Raw genomic sequence first — 19,866 nt, forward strand, 5'->3', positions numbered from 1 at the left:
TTGTCAGGAATGCCGTTGTGAAAATACCTGTTTCCTAAGTAAGAGAATGACTAAAAACAATTACCTGAAGAAAGCCTTGAGCCCTGCCACCTCTCTGACTTCCCTCTTCCCCCTCCAGTCTTAAAATAGCAACGAGAGAGTAATGCAGAGGCGTTAGCTATTTGTGCTGCACGGAACACTTTTCTATCCCGGTATCCTTAACTTTTCCCCAAGGAAAGGAAAAGCAGCTTACCCAGTCTGAGTGTTTACCTTGTTCCTCACAGACCAGTCGTGGTGTATTCTGAATTCGCTGACGGAACCCAGTTGCTTCTGAACTGGGAGCTGTGAGGGCACCCTTAGTGCTAGTGGTAATTCTATGGATTCTGAACTGTGTGAACGCTGCCTTAAATAATACGTAACTGCAGGAGTTTAAAGCTGTCACTAGAGCTGCTTGAACTAAGAAAAGATGGTGTAAAGTGGCTGCAGGGCTGGGCTGCTGCGGATGGAGTCTTTGCAAGAGCTCCACTGAAGATGCAGAAGCATCTTTAGTACGTACTGACTACAGCTGCAGATATGAGCTGTCTTTTTTCTTTTCTCTCAGGTTTAGCCTTCTCTCCCCTCCCTTTACTCACCAGTAGCTACTTACTTTCCTGTGTCCTGGATTCCACTTATTTTAAGCTTTGAAAACAAACAAAAAGCTTGATTTTGACACAAATGCATTTGATTCCTAGTTCCCCAACAATACCTAATTCTAGAAAACTATTCTGGACTCAAGTTTTGTCTATTACTTATTCCTCCTGAAGGTCTTTTTATACCTTTGTGTCAGTCCTGTAAGGACAATGAGCCCGGGCTGCTGGGTGCGTGGCTCACCGTGCCACCCTGGGGAGCGTTCTTGCCTTGACAAGGGTTGTTTGCTTCTGCTGACCATCCTGCCGCGCTGCATCATTGCTGCGTCGAAAGCCCTCTTGCTTGTCAGTTTTCAACCCGATAACCTCTGTTAGTCCCAAACTCATGCCTAGCAAGGGAAACGCCCATTTTTTTCCCCCGCTCATCACTTAATTTCTCACTTAGAGCTGTGTTCTTTATCTTTCTCTTAACCGAGACCAGGATGTATGCCTTGTACAGCAGTTACATGTGAGAAGACTTTGGAAAAGCTAATAGGCACAGATATTTTAAGCTTTTTTGGTAGCAGCTATTGTAGTATATCATGGGCTTGAAGAAGCCAAAAAAAAAAAAAGTAAGGTGTTTCAGTAATCTTAGTGTGGCTTTTAAATACATCAGTAGGAGTACTTCCCTTCACTACTAAGTAAAGCCAGTTGGAAAACCAGGGACTTGGAGGAAATGTTTGTTGCTACTGGTGCTTAAAGATATACCCTGTGTACAAATCTCAGTAAAGAAATAACCACTTCACTCTCTTTTGTTACAGGAGCAGTACGAATTGTACTGTGAAATGGGCTCCACTTTTCAGCTGTGTAAAATCTGTGCCGAGAATGACAAGGATGTGAAGATAGAGCCTTGTGGACACCTCATGTGTACGTCGTGTCTGACAGCGTGGCAGGTACTGTTGGGGCTCAGCTGGTGCGGAAGGGGGTGGGTTTCTCTGTTACATCCCTGTTTACAGTGCGGGTATATGTTTACTCCTCCAGTTACTTACAGTTACTCAGTAAGATGGTTCAGGGACATACATACATATTTACAATTATAAACGTTTTCATTTTTTGGACCAAGATCTGGGTCGGGAAGCTCCAAGAATCATTAAAATCTGACTTGTCAGCTTGCCGAGGCCGCTTACTGACTGCTGCAAAGTGGCAGCTCTTCCCTGAGCGCAGGATCTACGCGGCTGGAGAAAGCTGGCGCCTGGTGCCCGGCCAGCCTGCCCGGGCGCTTCGTGGTGCCGTCAAAAGGCACGGAGGGGACAGCTGGGCGCTGGGAGCGGGTGACGGAGAAGGCAACGTTTTGTAAGGAGATGGGATGTCTTTGGGAGGAGGATTCAGTCAGAACTTCAAGTCATGAAACAGCCTATGGGAAAGCACGCTTAGGGTGCTTGTGCTTCATGTTAACAGCATGCAAAGCACTAGATGGCCTAGCTTTACGTTGGGGTTGTTGGGGTGAGAGGTTGAGTGGAGGGGAAACCCTGATCTCTCAATGTCATTTACAGAAGATTCTGAAACCCACACGAGACCCTCTGGTGACACAGGTCGGTGTGTTTTGTCCAGCTTGTTCATGGACATTCCCATCTGTGGGGGAGGGGGGGCTGGTGCCTTTAGTTCAGCGCAGGCCACAAGCATTGGACTTAAGAATTAAAGGCAGAGGCCATTCCTTGTTACAGCTTCAGACTCTCCCCTGACGGGTGCTCCTGGGACTGCTCTGCCCCCTTCCCCTGCCCCTGTCCTCTTCTGTGGGGAGGAGTAAGGGCCATCCCGTTCGCAGATGGTCCACCATTAGGCACCAGTCCTTGGTTACAGATGAGGCGAGAAGAGTAGAAAGAATCCATAACTCTAGTCCATTTTTGACCTGGGTTTAAATGAGTTAATTCAGTTAATGTGTTTTCATTCTCATATTTGAGAGATGACATACAGGACTAAAGTTTTTTCTTTTCAGATTCCTAATTAAGAAATCATCACTGGCAGGACAACACGATTTATCAGAAGTATCATTTGAGTTTTTCTTCCCTTAGCAATAAAGCTTGCTGACAAGGGAGTGTTCTCAGTGTCTGACTTTGTGTTCTTCCTGAAATTTGAGTTTGCTGCTCCAAACACAAATCTTTCAAATTGTCCGCAGATCAGAAATTCTGAGAAAATTCCGTTTTAGACATACCTGAATAAGAATATTTATTTCAGTACTAAGCAGCTGCTGAGCTGGAACAGTACTTCTCATCTCAGGAGTACCCTTCCTCTGTTCTTACCAGTTTCGTTCTGAATGACAAACATAGAGATGTAACTATGTTAAGCTTTCACTTAAAAAAAAATCTGAAATTCTGAGGTCTGTAGCTTTTTGGGCTTTTTTTGGTGGGTTTTTCTTTGCTTAGCTGAAAGGACTAAGCAAAAAGACTGAAATCTTTGTACCTTTGGTTGCTGGGTGTCTCACAGCATGGTAGCAGCATGTTCTAGTCTTGTGCCAGTGATGTGCTCCAGTTCTGGAGACTTCAGAAGCTAAGGTGGTCAGTGCTTTGGCCAGCGGTAGGGGTTCAGGAAGAGGACAACAGAGTATTGTAGGCTCAGAGAACTGGTGTGTTTGAAAGCATCAAGCTTCATCAGAACATTGCAACCAGCTGTAATCAGCCAGGTACATTTTGGACTTCATTACAGTTTTAACTTTTGTATAATTAGCGAGGCAATGAAGAAATATTGCACCGTAACAGCATCAGCTGTTGCAAGCTCCTGGTGGGCTAGTGTCTAATTGGAAGCATAATGGCTCATTAGGTGTGCCTCAAGAGGTCCAAGACAGATGTTTTCACTAAGCAGAAAAAAAATGAGTAAGTAACATCAGACCTGCACAGAATGCTAAGGGTGGTTTGGAGTTGTTCACCTTTATGGAGATCAGCCTCTCAAATAAGACTTACTTTAGCTGTGTCCTTTTTGTGTTATGCAACAGGAGTAAAATATCATTTTCTTCCACAGAAATCTATTCATGTCTAAAAATACGACACGTCTGGACTTGATTCTAAAATCATATGGGCATATATGCTGCACTGTGAGGTTCACAATAGCTGTCCTCTCAGTGTTGTAAATAACCCTTCTGTGGGCATGGACAAACATGTATTCATACAGACATCTCGGATCTCTGCTTTAATTCCCCAGCTGGTACCATACAGTTGATTACAAGTGTCTGCTGTATATACACACCATATGTATATATACATATGTATATTGGTTCCCCAATATATTTTGGTGAACTTAGTGCTTCTGAAAAGAGAGGAAGGAAGCTGCTAGTGCAGACCTAGCTGATAACACAGATATGATAAGGCCTTGAAAATGAAGAGTTCTGTGCCTTGTCTGTAAGGCTGTTTTTAGAAAATGAAACTAAAGAATTGCATGCGTAAGGGAGGACTTATGTTCTACAACAGTGACTACTTCAGTAGGTCCATATAATTTGCAGGCACTCTTAGACATAGTAAGTGATGTTTAGTAGTCCTTTGTAATTAGGATGCAAGGCTGCTAGAAGTAGGTTACATATAAAAATCCAGTACTAACCATGCAGATAGGCATGACTTGTCAGGAGACATCCTTTATAGATATCTGCCCTTGGGATACGGTTCTTCTGCAGACTGTAAAATCATCTGTCAATTTAGTAAGACTGGCAAGTGTCAAGATAAAAATAATCCTGGAAAAAAATTTAAATCTTCTCCTTAGAAATCAAAAAGCTGTGCTTGCTTAATGGTATTTCAGGATAGGTAGGTTTAGAATTGATTTTGGGGTTTGTGTCATTTTAGCTTTCTGTCTACCTGACTGCAAATATGGCACAATGTGATTTCTCAATTCAGATTGAGTTATCTTGATCTCGCAAAAAGCTTCAGGGCTCTTTTGGGTATGGTTTTTCTTTCCTTTTTTTTTTTTTTTTTTTTAAATAAAAATAAAAATCAACTCTGCATTGTGTCTCTTGATGGAAAAATTTCTTTATAAGTGCTTGAAAGACTTCTCTCCAATTTTTTTTTTTTTTGTTCATTACTAGCCTGAAATCTACTTTAAAGGCTTTTTGGTTACTTCTGACAAGGAAAAAAGTATTTCTGAAATTAGTAAAAGGAATGAAAATACGGCTACTTGAAAATCATTTAACACATTTTACTGCTTAGAAGTTAAAATTCAACTAATTCTTTTTTCTGATAACATGTGAAAATAGTTCCTTGTTTAGGTAATTTATTGAAAATATTGTGCAAGCCTCTGGTTTGTTACTTAAACATGTCAAAAAATGATTGTAGCTTTAGGTGTTGGATATGCATATCGCTAAATGATGGCAATATCTAGACTGTATATATGTTCTTTAGAGAATAACAGCTGCATACCCTGAAGCTCATCTGCATTTGCTAACTCAAAAAGAAGTGCTTTATATAATAAAATACATTATATCTACGCACCTCGCCTTCCTTCTTCTGAAGAAATAGAAAAATTATATTCTAAAAGGCAAGATGTTGTCTCCTGACCTCTAATACTAAGACAATTACAATTTTGGTGCTTTGTAGAGCTACCGGTTGCATTTTTATTAGTTATTTTTAAGTGAAGCTTAATGTTTGTAAGAGAGCGAGCTCTAGAAGTGCAGTCATGTTACCATTTACTATAGTTCAATATCTGTGAACTTGTTCCTGTTCACTCCAGTCTGTCTTTACAAGCTCTTAGAGACCCGTTAAGGGCATTTTACTGCTTTTTAAATTACTTGTATTTTTAAGTTTTAAACTTTTATGTACTTTTTTGTCTTGCTGTAGGAATCCGATGGCCAAGGCTGTCCCTTCTGCCGCTGTGAAATCAAAGGAACTGAACCAATCATTGTGGATCCCTTTGATCCCAGGGATGAAAACTCCAGATGCTGCAGTATTATTGATAGCTTTAGTATGCCCATGTTGGACTTGGATGACGACGATGATAGAGAAGAGTCTTTGATGATGAATCGCTTGGCTTCAGTGCGAAAGGTAAATACTCAAGTACCGTACAACAGATAAAGCTGTATGTTTGTAAATGAAGCTGCCAGTAATGTTAAACAACAAGAGGTTTCACTTCACGCTCTGCGTTCCAGCAACTCGCTGGACAGTTCTCTGGTTGAAAAAACAAAATGCGTCAATGTTGCAGCAGTAGCACTGAAGTTGAATAGGAGAAAAAAAAACACATTTCCAGATTCTCAGCTGATATGAAGCGACTTAACTCTGTTTATAATGGAGGAAGCTTGAGTTTGCACAGCTGAGGCTTTTACCCAGATTACGCTGCATGGAGAGTTCCCTGAATTTTTATTTGTAAGGAGCAAAAAAATTAATGTATACAGAATATATTATTAGTTTTCTGCATGTGTGTATATACATATGCACAGAATGTTTTAGGATTAAACTTGAATTTCTAAGTATTATTAAATATTATTGCTTTGTAAAGGTGACTTGGAACCCAATTTGTATCGTACACAAGTAGCTTTTAATTATGTTTTATGTGAGTTGTCTATGACTTTTTACCCCTCTATTTTTAGTATTCAGTACTTTTAGTGGGAAAAATGTATCTGAGATTATTCATAGTGACTTTGTGTTTCAGGATGGTTCTTTGTCCTGAAACTATGTTAAATTCTGGTATTTTTCTTTGGTTGCAGGGGATTTTATTACTGATAAATAAGCACAATAGTTAACACAAGTTTATTTTATGTTGGTAGTTTTCACTGTTATATTTTAGCCTGGACTAGATGTTGTCATAGGCCACGCAACACTGAATTACAGTGCATTTTCTGTATTTTACCTTTTACTAAGGTCATCTAGATTGAATAGTTTCCTTGGAATTAATTCTGTAACGTCTTACTCTTCCATTTCCTTATCACTGTATTTGTAAAAAAAAGTACGTTTCACTCTTGTATCTGAAGGTATCTGTCAGTTAATATACATACTTCTGATATCCTTCCTAACCTCTTAAGTCATATGAATCATTTTTGTGTTGTGCATGTAATAGAGCATGGCCCACTCCTGGGAACAGTTTATCCTTCCTCCCTGGACTGAAATTGCAGTCTGCAGCCTGACCTCTGTGAGATAGCCTGGAATTGATGGGCTTTTATAACACTATCACTTCCATGATAAGGCAAAAATGCATTATGCTTTTATCAAAAGAAGGAACAATAGGCTTTACTATAAGTAGTCTTGTTTTCAGTATCCACCGAGTGCTTGAGTGCTTTGCTGCTTGCTATTTTTATATCGCTAATTTCATTGTTCGGTGAAAGAAACATAATTATCCCTGAAGTTTAGGAACAGCGTCTGTTAACCTCTTGAAGTCCTTACTTGAAAATGTTGAGTTATCAGGCCATTTGGTGATTCTTACCTTCTGTTTTCTCCTTAAAATTGTTACCAGTGGTTGTACAGGGATGCTCTTAATCACCCCGCCAGTGTGGGACATGGCATCATTTATATGCAACTTCTTTTAGTGCTGCCTTCATCAGCCATGTCCATTTCTTCTAATAATTTCTTTTTCCCGCAAAAGCATTTCTTCAGAGCCTGCTAGAAGAAATTCTTTTTTTCTTCTACGACATTATGTAGGCTTTGTACTTTTTTTTGAATTTTTCCTTTGTTCCTTGTTAATGCTGTTAATGTGACCATGGTACTGCCTAATGGCTGTCTGTTGTAGCCGTTGGATTTGTTGAAGCAATAGAAGTTAGATGGCAAAGACAATAATTTAGTTCTTGCAGCTTACCTGCTGATACTGTGCTTACTGTGTAATCCCAGGGAACACATCTTTCAATTCTTATTTTATTGCAGGGTTTGTCTCATACTTTCTCAACATAAAGCTGCTAAATCCTTGAAAATCAAATGGGCTGATTTTGTCTCAAATCACCTGGCCAGACACGTGGTATTACTGGGAATACCCGCCTTTGTGGCGTGCCTGGCTAGTAGTGAGCTGAGGCGGTAAACCTGCTGGAAGAGGAGAGTTCCAGAGGCGTGAAGTCCTGATAAAAGTGACTGTGGAGCTTCACTGTGGGTTGCAGAACTGTTCAAATCAGTCCTTGTTGTCCTGAAAGCCTTGTGAGAGGGGCACTGTTAGCACGTTTCTAAGCTGTTACTACCAGTTTGCACTGTCTTTGGGACCTGTATTGGATAGATATTCCTAATGCAATGAAAGCTGCAGCAAGCTCCTTGCAGAAGCACACACAGCGCAGTCAGGTTCGTCGCTGATTAAGGGGCCTGGGTGGGTTTTCAAGTGATCTCCTCTTGGCAAAATGAAAAGCTGAAAAACCCTTTCATGGAATTGTCACAGAAGACACAGATTTTTGTCACCTGCTGTACCTCTATGAATTATGAATGTAAATTGGGTATCGGAAGAAGACCAGTTCTGCACTTTATCGCTCTGTCTCTGAAGCGTGCTCACTAACTGTAAGAGGTATCTGAATTAAGTCCCTGAGGAACCTCAGACTCGAAATTGCTTTAAGGAAAAGAATAGTCACGAAGCTACTTACTCATTCTTTAATGGAATGAGTAAATGGATACACTTTAAGAAAAGAGACTCACTCTTGCTAGGTAGGTGTTGTGTGTGAGTCAGCAGCAGCAGATCAGCTGCAACGGAGGCTTTAGCGAAACTCACTGCAATTAGTCTGTTTATCTGCCTCATCAAGCAGCTTATTCTTTTTCATTACTAATTTGTCTTTAGATACTTCTTTATGAAAGAAAGATGAAGAGTCGTGCCAAAGCCTCTGTTAATTGTCTCATCGCTGAGAAATTTCCAGTCCCGTGGTATGAGATTAGCGACGGCAGTTACTGCCCGAAGCGATCCTTTTCTCGGCTCTATCCATTTGTGCTAGCCAAGCACAACGTTATGAAAGGCACGTTTAAAAAAATGTGCAGATTACAGGCTCACGTAAATATTAAAAATGGCTTTTTTCCATTTTTAAAGAGGGCATTTGAGTCCCTGGTAGACTGATTTTTCTTTATTTTTATTTATTGTTCCATAATGCTTAATATCCCATTATCCCAATGAGTTATCTGTCACTTTACCTTGTATGAGATATTATGTGATACACTTTTAAAAAGACAGAAAGGAAATAATGAAAATGCATAGTGCAGGAGTTCTTGTTAAAGAGTAAATAATATTGAATTCATAAGTGCTAAGGTAAAGTTTGATCCAAATAATACTACATGAAAATGTAGAGGAAGGCCTTAGCAGTATGCAAGACTAATGAGGTTTTCAATAGCTTAAGATGAATTAACATTCTCTAAAAGTACTTTCTTCTAACACTAGATGAAGTTACCTTGTCTGGGGAGTAACAGTCTTCTCTGGAATTAATTTCCTAGCTGTCTGAATGCACCGAAGACTGACTTGGATTCTGTTACTTTAAAATAGTTACAGGAAATTGTCAGACTGGGGGAGGCACTGTTTGTCATGAGTAGGCGTCTTCCAGCAGATGAGTTAGCTCAGGTTTAACAAATCATGGCAAAAGACGTTGGCTCTCAAAATATGGGAGGAGACTGTGTTTTTCACTACTCCTCCTCATTTCCAAATTATTAAATTGTCCTGGTAATGAAAAAAAGCATATATTATGTAGTAATAGTGTTTTTAATTCCATGATACAAAATACAGGAATATGTAAATAAACACTTCAAGTACTTATCCAGGTATTCCCTTCATCTGTGCACTCTTAACTCACACATACCTGTCACTGCCGCCTTCATGGTGCAGCTGGTTCGTGGGAATGCATTAAAATCCTGCCCCACCACACAGGAGTCCTCAGCTGCTCGGCGGTTCGTACTGGAGCGGGGCAGGAGTGGTGGGCGGCAGCGTGTGCCCCCTGCCTGAAGGTGTGTTGCTGCCGCCCCGGGCAGCCTCTGCTCCCGCGCCCTCCGGCACACGTGTTTGCTTGGGTCAGCAAAGGGAAGATCAAATAAAGGACACACCTGATTGTGAAAAAAATGTTTACAGCCGTCAGCATAAGTGATGTAACTATATCCTCACACAGATTTTTGAGTCCGGATTGTACTGGTCTGTCTTGGTCAAAATTTATCCTAACAAGAAGTAACAAATGCATGAGTTACTCTTATTTGATTATAAATACAGAAACTTCAGGGAACTACTTGGAAATAGAAAATCCACTTCTGGTGTAGGTCTGCGTGGACCTTCCTAGATGTCTTGTTATACAGTTTCTCAGTTCCTGAGTCCGCTCCCGCAGGACATTAGCAATCAGGATAATATTCCTCCGTGAGTCACTTGTTAGGATTTGTGTCAAGTGTGCTTTTCAGATGTGCCTGTCTGGCAGAAAGGCGTTGGGAGCTAAACCTCTCCAACCGATAGCCTGGCTTAATACTTCCATCAGAAAAACCTTCATTAGAAACCGTAATGTCAAAAGCAGGCTTATTCTTGAATTCACAGCCACTAGGGGCAAACGGATACCAGTATATCCCAGTAATAAATACATCTGATTAAATAGCACACGTGTGGTCAGCTCCGCAGTACAGTACGGCTGCGAAGTCGGTGACAGCTGCTTCTCCCTCGGCAGCAGCCGTGCCAGCCAGATGCAGTCCGTGCTGCTACAAAGGCGTCTGTGTTCTTTTCCTTAATGACATCTTTATTGCTCAGGTCTGTTGCAGCAGGGCTCCTTTGTACGCCAAAGGTCTGTCTTCTGTCACTGCCAGTTCACTTGTACTGCTTTGTGTCTTGCCTGCTTTACTTTTTTGTCACCGTGCTGCTCTCATTACTGCTTTATTTCCAGTGAAGAGAAGATACGCAGAAATCTCCAGTAGGTGACAAACAGAAAAATTTTAAATCTCCTTGTCCTTAGGGAGTCTGTCAGGAAAGTAGGTGTTGTGTACATCTGTTGGTGCCCTGGTGGCCACATGAAATGCAACCATCTCGTTGGCCTAGCCATCAGCAAACATCAAATGATGTAGTTGGAGAGGTTGGATGGGGGCTGACAGGAAAAATATGGGATTTTTTATATGATGGGAATACGCTGGAACCCTGATACAGAATGCTGAAGAAAACCGGTTTGTTGATGCAGAGTATTTTGCTTTGGTTTATTTTTAATATCAGTAAACAAGGACTCATAGTCCCAGCAAAGCATTTTCTCTTAGCTAAGCACCAAGTGGTGATATGGATTAGGCTTCCCTGTAGGGGGAGAAACTGATTGTGCTTGCAGCCGTCCTACGCCCCCTCCCCCTCCTTCAAGTTATTCTTTAACCTGTTGGTCATCATCAGTTCCCTTCGGAAATCTCTGGGGCCACAGCGCGTTGTGGGACTGTTGTGGCTGTAGGCAATAGTAGTGCAGGGGACTGAAAGATGATTTTTCTACTTTGAAACAAAGCACTGATGTAAGCTTTAATGGAAGCCCTTTCACACCCTTGCTGCTTCTTTCCATTTCATTTTGGCAGTTCTGATTTACCATCCATGGAATATGGTGGGTACAGATAGCTAAATAACAGACACATGTGGAACCAGAAATTAATCGCATAAATTAAATCTCTTGCTTCAGCAGGGTTAAAAAATATCACGTTTTAAGACTCTTGAACTTCTAAATGAATCTTAATATTTTTCTAGGTTTTTTGTTACTGCCTACTACATATTAGGTGTGTTTTTCAACCACTTGTTTCCGCAAATCTGAAAATCCGTCCCCACTGGGTTTTAGATGTGAATATTCCCATGATTTCTGTCTCTGCTGGAGCTGGACTGTTGTTTTGTTGCTGTAAGAGAAAAGTCTGACACAAATGGCACCAGTGGGCTGACGGAGGGATGAGCTTATCATTTTGATGATTCTTTAGAGCACAGCTGTGTTAGAGGAGGCTGCTGTATAGGAATAGTGTCAGGTTGCGCTCTGAGGAAGTTGCATTAATTATTTCCACGGCAATTAGAACATCTTAAATTCCAAACAAATGTTTCCTGTCCAGTCCTCTGCAGTATTTCTTATTTTTCTTATTCTTTGTTTCCGACTCCTATTACATATAGAGTTGTTTCTTAGTTCTCCTGGAGCAATTCCCTGCTGACTGAGACGAGTTGTGGAACACCATAAAATGTAGAGACTTACTGCAAGGCTTTTATTTTAAATAATTGTATCTGTTTGAAGGTGTGACCTGTGTATTAGTTGTTTCAAATAATTTGGGAAATAAATTAATTTTCTGTCTGCTGAAACCAAAAAATTGAATATATTCTATTACATGTCTCTTAGCTTTCAGGTGGAGGTATAACTAAACTTTGAAAATTAATGCCATGAAATGATACAGTGCTTATTGTTCTATTTAAAAGATAGATGCTTTCTGTTAAGGAAAATGAATTGACGTTCAGTTCATAGTTATTTTATAATTGCAGTTGCTCAGGCATGCTTGTGAGATACTTATCTAGCTTAGTTACTCGTCCTTCCATAATATTCAGAGAGGTGAAGCACTTCAGTCATTCACGTGTTTATCCTCATGGACTTCCAGTCAAGGTCAGGGGTATTCACCAATTAAAGGAAACAAAGAAAATTTCAGGGCTGTGTTCAAGCCATTTAGTATGAACATCGTGTGACTCCTCCTTCATTGGAAAGAGAAACTGGGAAACTACTTGTAGCCGTGAAGAGCACAAACCTGGAATTGCTCAGCCTCTTGAAATTGAATGTGTAGTCCTGATGCTGAGCTTACACTTGTAGACAAAGTGGTAAGACCTTGGGTATCAACAGAAAAATCATTCTGGCCATGGCATTGCACGTCAGCCTTCTAGCTCTTCAGCAGCTCCTCCTCTCTCTCACGTTTTATTGCAAGGTTTATTGCAATATTTATTATTATTGCAAGTAATACTGTGGTAGCTCCTAGTTTTTGAAGCAAATCTGGCAATCTCAATGATGTAGAACAGAATACTAAGCTAAGCTGTAGTATACAGCACACCGAGTGAGGAGACTGTTTATTACATCCTTTTCCTGGATCTGCTTTTGAATTTCTGAAGTTTTCAGATGCTTTAATATAGACACCACATGTAAAGAAAGGTAATGTTTATTTGTTTACCTTGTTAAAGAACTTCCTAGTCTCACCCCTGTCATCGCTACGGGTCTGTACAGCATCGGTGGGAAAAAGCTAATGAAATGAGGGGGAAAGTTTTGATCAAAGTGATTTAGCGTAAAGCTGAGTGCATTTTTTTGCGATCAGTTTGTCGTGCCTGCCTTAGGAAGCTGGCAGCCTGTTAGCCCCGTACGGAGTTAGGTGCCTCGGCGCACGCGTGGCCTGAGGCTGATGCTCGGTGTGAATGTCTTCCAGCTACTTGTGCCTACTGTCAGGGAAAGCACGGAACAGCGTAAACAGCCAGGGTTACGTACAGTAAGTACAGTGAAACAACTACGGTGAGCTCACAGAAACAACTAATTTATGCAGGCAATTAAACTCTGATTGTTTAAAGTGAGCCAGGTGAGGTTCAGGGACTAGTTGCAAAAACAGGTGGAGCCTGGATTGAGGAGTGAGATCTTTGGTTCTAATGAGTTTGAAAGGACAAGTCAAGAGAAAGAAGTATCATAATTTGTCACTGGGGGGGAGGAGTGTGTGTATGTGTGACTAATTAGTTCCATATTTGCTAAAATGATAAACTGAATTGTCCTAAAATTATTTGGGTAAATCAACACATAAATAAGGGAAGAATTAATTTCTTTGCCTGCTGACTTACTGATAATTGTGATTTGTAAGTTTTCAGGAGACAGGTACATTCTGTTTTCTATGGAAGTATATGTTGAAAATGGGCTGCGTTTAACAGACAGTAGCATAGATGTCCAGCTTTTACAAGCAATTTACAGAATCTTACATGGAGTGCTCTCTAGTAATAAAAAGGTTATGCAGAGCAGCAGCACTGCAGTAGCATCTTTGTATGTTAGTGGTTGTTCCCTTTCATATGACAATGATTGCTTGTTTTCTTAAATGAATTACTGGAACATACATTGTTCTTCTATTTTCATCACAAGTTGACATGGACCTTAGTTAGACTTAGACAGACTTGTAGATTTCTTTTTCAGTAACTGTAAGATGAGCACCTGTACTATTAATTAAAGAGCAGCAGGGTGTCCGTTATGATAAATTACTGTTAGTAAGTACCTGAAAAATATCGGATGTTTTACTCGGGGAATGGAAGTTGTGTACCTGACCATCAGGTAAATAGCAATTGGTTTTTTTCTGTCTTGAAGTGCAATGAGAGGCAGAATTCACCAGTGACATCCCCGGGATCTTCCCCTCTTGCACAAAGAAGAAAACCACTCCCAGACCCCCTGCAGATCCCCCACCTCAGTCTTCCACCTGTACCTCCTCGTCTGGACCTTATTCAGAAGGGAGTAGCACGGTCACCATGTGCCAGCCCTACTGGGTCACCAAAGGTGAGTCTTACTGAACCATTATTCCTTTATAAACGAAGATTTAGAAATTGTATTGTTTTCAAGGTGAGCTTTGCATGTTTGCTTTGGAAGTTGCACTTCTGAAATTTTCCATGCATGTTTTCTTTTTCGGGAGTTTGCTCTGTCCAAAAGCTCTTTAATTCCTTGTAGCTTAGAAAAACTTTAGATTATATCCACATTGGTTAAGTCCCTTATCTCCTTCAGCTGACTCTGGCGAGTGCCCGTCACACCTTACACAGTCAGATGTTTGCGGCTACGTGTGCTGGTCAGATGGGACCTCTGTTTCTCTGTTGATTATACTATAATTGGTTAGGGTCAGAATTTTAAAGACATTGCTAATGGATGAGTTTTGTAGTAAACCCTGATTTTTGAAAATAAATAGAAATTAAAGTTTCCCAAACATAGATTTCGAGGTCATTATCTTATTAAAATTACATGTTGTGCTCTGATGACAACTTATCCTCAAATTCCACAGCATCCTTACAAGAAAAATATGTGCAGATACACTGCTTCCAAAACCTTAAATAGCATATATTAGGAGTCCAGTTTCAAGGAAAATAATACTGACTCTATAGCTAATAAATTGTATGCTGTGTTTTGTGAAACTAATGATACTCAAGATTTAATGATTTTCTTGGGAGTGGATAAGCATGAAGGAGAACAAATACTAAGTTTCCTCTCTATTGTGAGTTGATCATTTTGTTGTAAGTGCTGTATAGGGAGGGGGAATTAGATTTAAATTTTTCATTTTTAGATGATGAGTTCAAATTCAAGATCAAGACATGACTTGAAAGCTGTGTGCTCATAATAATCCAGTATGAAGAACCCTATCTATTTTGTCAGGTTTTTACTTCAAGCTTGAGAAGCAACCTCTTTTTAAGATTCTAGTGGTTTATAATTTAGAGGGAAAAACAGAAGTTTGAATGGTTTTTCACCACTTCTTATATTATACAAGGGAATTTATAACACATTGAGGATATATCCTAAACATATGGCACATCCATTAGAAATTAATTCTACAATACCATATTTTTACAAAGTTTGTCTTTTAAAAATCAGAAAATCAGAAATATCAATATTGCTTTAAATTTTTCAGTGATGTTATTTTGGAAATGCCTTTTTTTCCCTTGAAATTTCACTTTAAAAGATAATTGGGGGGATGAAAAGGAAACAAGGTGGGGGCAACAAAGAATAATTTCATACTTTGAAAGAACAAAAAGATGGCAGTTTAGTCCTTCTGAGACTACTGCTTCAGTCAAAAACTTCTCTTTTTCTGCAATGGAAAACTATAATTAACTATAAACTATAACAAAGAATTTGGAGGCAGCCATTATGTTCTTGCCTTGGCAGTGAGAATAACTTTTTCTTAACTAGCAACTGAATTAAACATTTATTGAATACACTGCATATATTGAATAATAACATATTAATATATTATTATATTGAATATTAATAGACCTGTAGGTAGAATAACTTTTATTTTCAGTCTGAGTAACGTGTTGAGGTGCTGCACGAAGAGGAATGGTGGGCTAACCTGTGGAGCGACAGCAAATGCTGTTGTTACTTTAAAACTTTTGCAACCTCAATCTCTTCAAGTGGTAATATTACGCAGGCTTAGCAGAGTCCATGAAAACTACACCTTCCCAGGGAAATAATCTTCCCTGTATTACTTATAGTAGCTGGTGGTAAGAGAAAAACACTTTGTAAAGACCTGGCCTGAGTGTTATTTTGTAAAATGTTGTTAGTAATTCACTCCTAATGAAAATGTTTTGGGTTTATCAGAGTTTTGCTCTTAGAAGCTGTACAGCTACTGACATATGGTTTATTGGTTTTGTTGGTTTTTTTTGGGTTCCAGCTTTCTAATATTAGTACATGTAATTTTGGAAGACATTTCACCATTTGTGATATGGTTCAATACTGGGAAAGGATGTACTCTGGCAAAGGTCGTTTGCAGATGAGCTAATTGCAAACATAACTGCATCCTGGGTGTGTTACCTGAAACACACAACTGCGGTTCACACAAGCGGGGCACTCTAACCGTAAAGTTATCCCTAGGTACACAATTAAAACAGCAGTAGTTATTTTCTTTTCCCAGTTGCTCCCTAGTCATTGCTTTTTTGTGCTCATTCGCTGTCACTAAGTCATTTCCTTTTGCACGTGGGTTTTAGTTTGTTCGGGGTTATTCAGCTTCAGGCAGTCTGTTTTTTCCAAACACTCCTCAGAATTCATTTCAGCAGCTGAAGAAGTGATGCAAAGGATTCTGGAAAAAAATGATGGGTCAGATAAACCTGCCTCTGTCCGTTGTCTTTTATCCCTTGCACTCCTTCCTTGGGTTACTCATGCAACAGCTGACCTGGGGGCGTGCTCTCGGCAGAGAGGGCAAGGCTAACATTTCGTCTGCTTGCAGGTGTTGTTGTGACACCTTGAAAATATCTCGGTTAGAAATGGTAAAGCCATACCTGACCACGAGAGAAATACGCACATCTATATGTAACTTTTTTTTTTTTTTTTTTTTTTTAAACCTGTGTTGCTTAGTCTTCTCCTTGTATGGTGAGGAAACAAGACAAACCTTTGCCAGCACCACCACCTCCCTTGCGTGATCCTCCACCGCCCCCACCGGAGCGACCCCCTCCAATTCCACCGGAGAACAGGATGAGCAGACACCTGCACCACCCGGAAAGCGTGCCTTCCAGAGACCAGCCCGTGCCCCTGGAAGGCTGGTGTCCCAGGGATGTGTTTGGGACAGGTCAGTTGGTAGGATGTCGAATGGGGAGCGATGCTTCTCCCAAACCAGGACTGACTGCGATTTCAAACATAAATGGAAGGCACAACCGCATCGGTTCTGATCCAGGATTTATGAGGAAACACAGACGGCACGAGCTGCCTGCGGAAGGTGCCAAGGTATGAAATGTGCTGAATGTGATGTGTGGGATCCTGGTCTGGGACCCCCCTGCAGCGCTGTCGTGCTGCGGGTAGCGTGCTCTTTGTGCTGGTCAGTGCTTGTCTGCTGTTTCTGAGGCTGTCGTGTTGATCCTTGGTAATAAGCTGGTCCTAAATCAACAGTTTGTTAATACTGTGATTTTAAAAGAAACAGTACATGAGGGTCTAAGTTACAATTTTAACATGAAATCTTCAAGAAACGGAGAGAAAATTCTAGCTGTGCTATAACCTTTTAGTAAATTCTCCATGCAGTCGGTGCATGATAATAATAAATCACTGTCGTAGTATAGTTACGTAGTATCTCAGGTCCAATGTGGAAGCATCTTGTGCCAGAATTGTGTATGTGTTTCCTGATGGAAAAGCAGATGTTCCAGTTACCTCTGTCATAGGTGAGGTGGGGACTCGGTAACCTCTTCGATCTGTGATGTGTACAGTACATACAGATGAGGTATACAAATGGACTTAAATTGTCAGATATATTGTGTGCATTAACATAACAAGCTAAATATTCTAAAGGTCAGTTGTGTGGTTCATCAGTAAAACATCATTTTCAAAAGAGCATTGAATTAGTCATGGTGTTCTGTGTAGTCTAATGGAAAAGATCTAGCCTGCCTTGACCCTTAAGAAAGAGGAAACAAATACATCTGAAGCCAAGTTACATGTGGAATTGCTTATTGCATCTTTACCACTGGCTAGATGTGTAGCATCCTTGAAAGTGCTGAGTGGCCCCAGTATTGCGTTGTTTCATTTGTTATTATCAGCAACATCCTAAACCTTATGCAGGATAATTAGCATTGCAACTCCGTTTATCTTTTACAGTTGCTTACAGTGATGCACATTCCTTCAGCTGAATTTTTCTTTCTTTGTGCTTAAATCAGAGCTCCGTTGTATATTGTTACAACTTGTTCATAGCAGCTTTTGACTTCTCTTGGACAAATGTCCGGTGTAATTTCCAATAATCCATTTTCAGTGCTGAGGGCATTCTGAGTTGTCACTTGCAGCCTTCCCGCTGATTATCTAGCTTGGTTTGCTGGGGACATTGGCTTGTCACCCACAGAAGTATGTCCTCCTGCCCTTGTTGCAGTGTATAGTATAGATGGCACTAACTATGGTGTTTCTTTTATCAGATGGTGGGGGAAGTGAAGGATCGTTGCTATATGTTAATTGAAGATATCTGGGGGGAGAGTGGAGAGGGAGTAGTTCTGGCGTTAGGTGGCTTCACACAAATTGCAAGTCTTATGGCTGGGAGGCTTAGCTTTGAAAGAGATCAGGTGGTGACAGCCTAAGAAAGAATTCCTAGTTCTGTTTCTGATCAGTTTTATAAAAACAGCTCAGTAATTTATTCATAGAGCAGGCTGTTAGCTCAAAGCTGCTCTTCTTTATTTTGCTTGAAGACTACATAGCTTGTGCTAGGAAGGATGGATACATGGTTAAGTCATGGTAGTTAGAAAGCGTAACTTTTTCTCTCTATTTGCTTTTCCCAAAGTCACAAGCTATTTAACCTTTCTATCTCCATTTTACATTTTTTTTTCTTATATGGATGTTTTGGTTATTTTGAAAGTATGTTACTGAAATTCAATTAGTATTGGTAAAGAACATTGACATATATGATGAAAGGTGCTTAAGTCCATGATGTTACATATCATTAGAATGTTCTTTTATCAGCGTTGAGGCAAACCCCCAAAATTTTGCTTACAGCAGGCTGTTGATCAAAACGCTACAGCTTTTCATCTGATTTTGAAAGGATACTGTGTATATATCTTCAATTTTACCTTCATATGGCATTCCAGTTGTGGTCTGGCACAGGATTGAAGGTGATGGAATAAATACTTGTCAAATCAGAATAACCACTCTGTGCAGAAGTGCCGTTGTAGACTGAGGGAGTTACACATGTGTTGAACCAAATGCTGCTTTGAACTGTCATCTTCAGGTTATGGATCTAAGCCATTTGGTTAAACGGAGCAGCTGACAACTCGGAATTATTGTTTCAGGCTGTATGCGCATTCATGAATGAAGCATTTAATGAGTTTTCGTCCCTGATTCATATATCAATTATATTATAATGTTTTTGCTATTGGTAAAAACCAAGAATCAGGAAGGCAATCCTGTTACCCACAGGGTAGGGGGTGCATTCTGGCAGGCGCTGTATCACGGAGCTGTAACAAACATCAGTGTGTTTAGCACGCTGTGCCTGCTGGTTTCCCAGAGTACTTCATCCCTCTCACTTGGATCAGTTTGCTGTCTTGAAATCTTAATTCCCCACCCCCCGCCAGCGGTTCACCTGTAACTGAGCAGTCCATCTAGTAAGTGTGAAGTGGGACTTCCTTGCTGGCTGAAGCGTAAAGCTAACGTGTTCTCCAGCTCCCAGGTGGGGGTGGGCTGAAACAGGTATGAGGGAGTCACTTCACGTCACACCTCTGCGGTGTGAGCTCCTAGGACAGCCTTTGCCCGTGGCCTTCTCTAGGTCTGTTTGGTAACATCCTTGATGATAAACAGGAGGCAATAACCACTGTAACACTTGTGTGATTTTTAGGTCTTTTCAAATGGTCATCTGATAAATGAAGAGTATGATGTCCCTCCACGGCTTTCACCCCCTCTTCCAGCTGCCTGCATCATCCCTAGTATAAAGTAAGTTAAGTTCATCTATAAAGGAAATGTGTTAATGAATGTTAAATAATAGCACTGATTCTTTGGTGCTAAAAGAGGAAAACCAAAAAAAAAAAAATTAATTACTATGACTAGGTGATACATTTTCCATGAACTTTAATGTGGTGTTACAAAGGAAATGTAAATTGTATTGATTGAGTGGGAGCAGTTCTAATGTTAACTGCACATACTACATTTTTATAGGAAGAGAGAATGAATTGTGGGAGATCTTACTCCAGACATTTGGCAGTGGGAGCAGATGCTGTCTGGTTTTGCTTCTACTACTGCAGGAGAAGTGTGGTCAGAGCT

The 19,866-nt window shown here is 40.4% G+C and overlaps 1 protein-coding gene across 4 annotated transcripts in view; it reads left to right on the plus strand.

Moving 5' to 3' along the window:
- CBLB (Cbl proto-oncogene B) overlaps positions 1–19,866 on the plus strand; it is a 134,323-nt gene that overhangs the window by 88,080 nt on the left and 26,377 nt on the right. For all 4 annotated transcript variants that reach the window (XM_080375452.1, XM_080375454.1, XM_080375453.1 and 1 more), the window contains exons 9-13: positions 1,406–1,537; positions 5,399–5,602; positions 13,768–13,953; positions 16,507–16,872; positions 19,445–19,539. In XM_080375452.1, the coding sequence (XP_080231578.1) occupies positions 1,406–1,537; positions 5,399–5,602; positions 13,768–13,953; positions 16,507–16,872; positions 19,445–19,539 (983 nt within the window). The remainder of the gene's footprint in view (positions 1–1,405; positions 1,538–5,398; positions 5,603–13,767; positions 13,954–16,506; positions 16,873–19,444; positions 19,540–19,866) is intronic.

This window comes from Falco punctatus (genome assembly GCF_963210335.1).
Source record: "Falco punctatus genome assembly, chromosome: 2".
NCBI lineage: Eukaryota > Metazoa > Chordata > Aves > Falconiformes > Falconidae > Falco > Falco punctatus.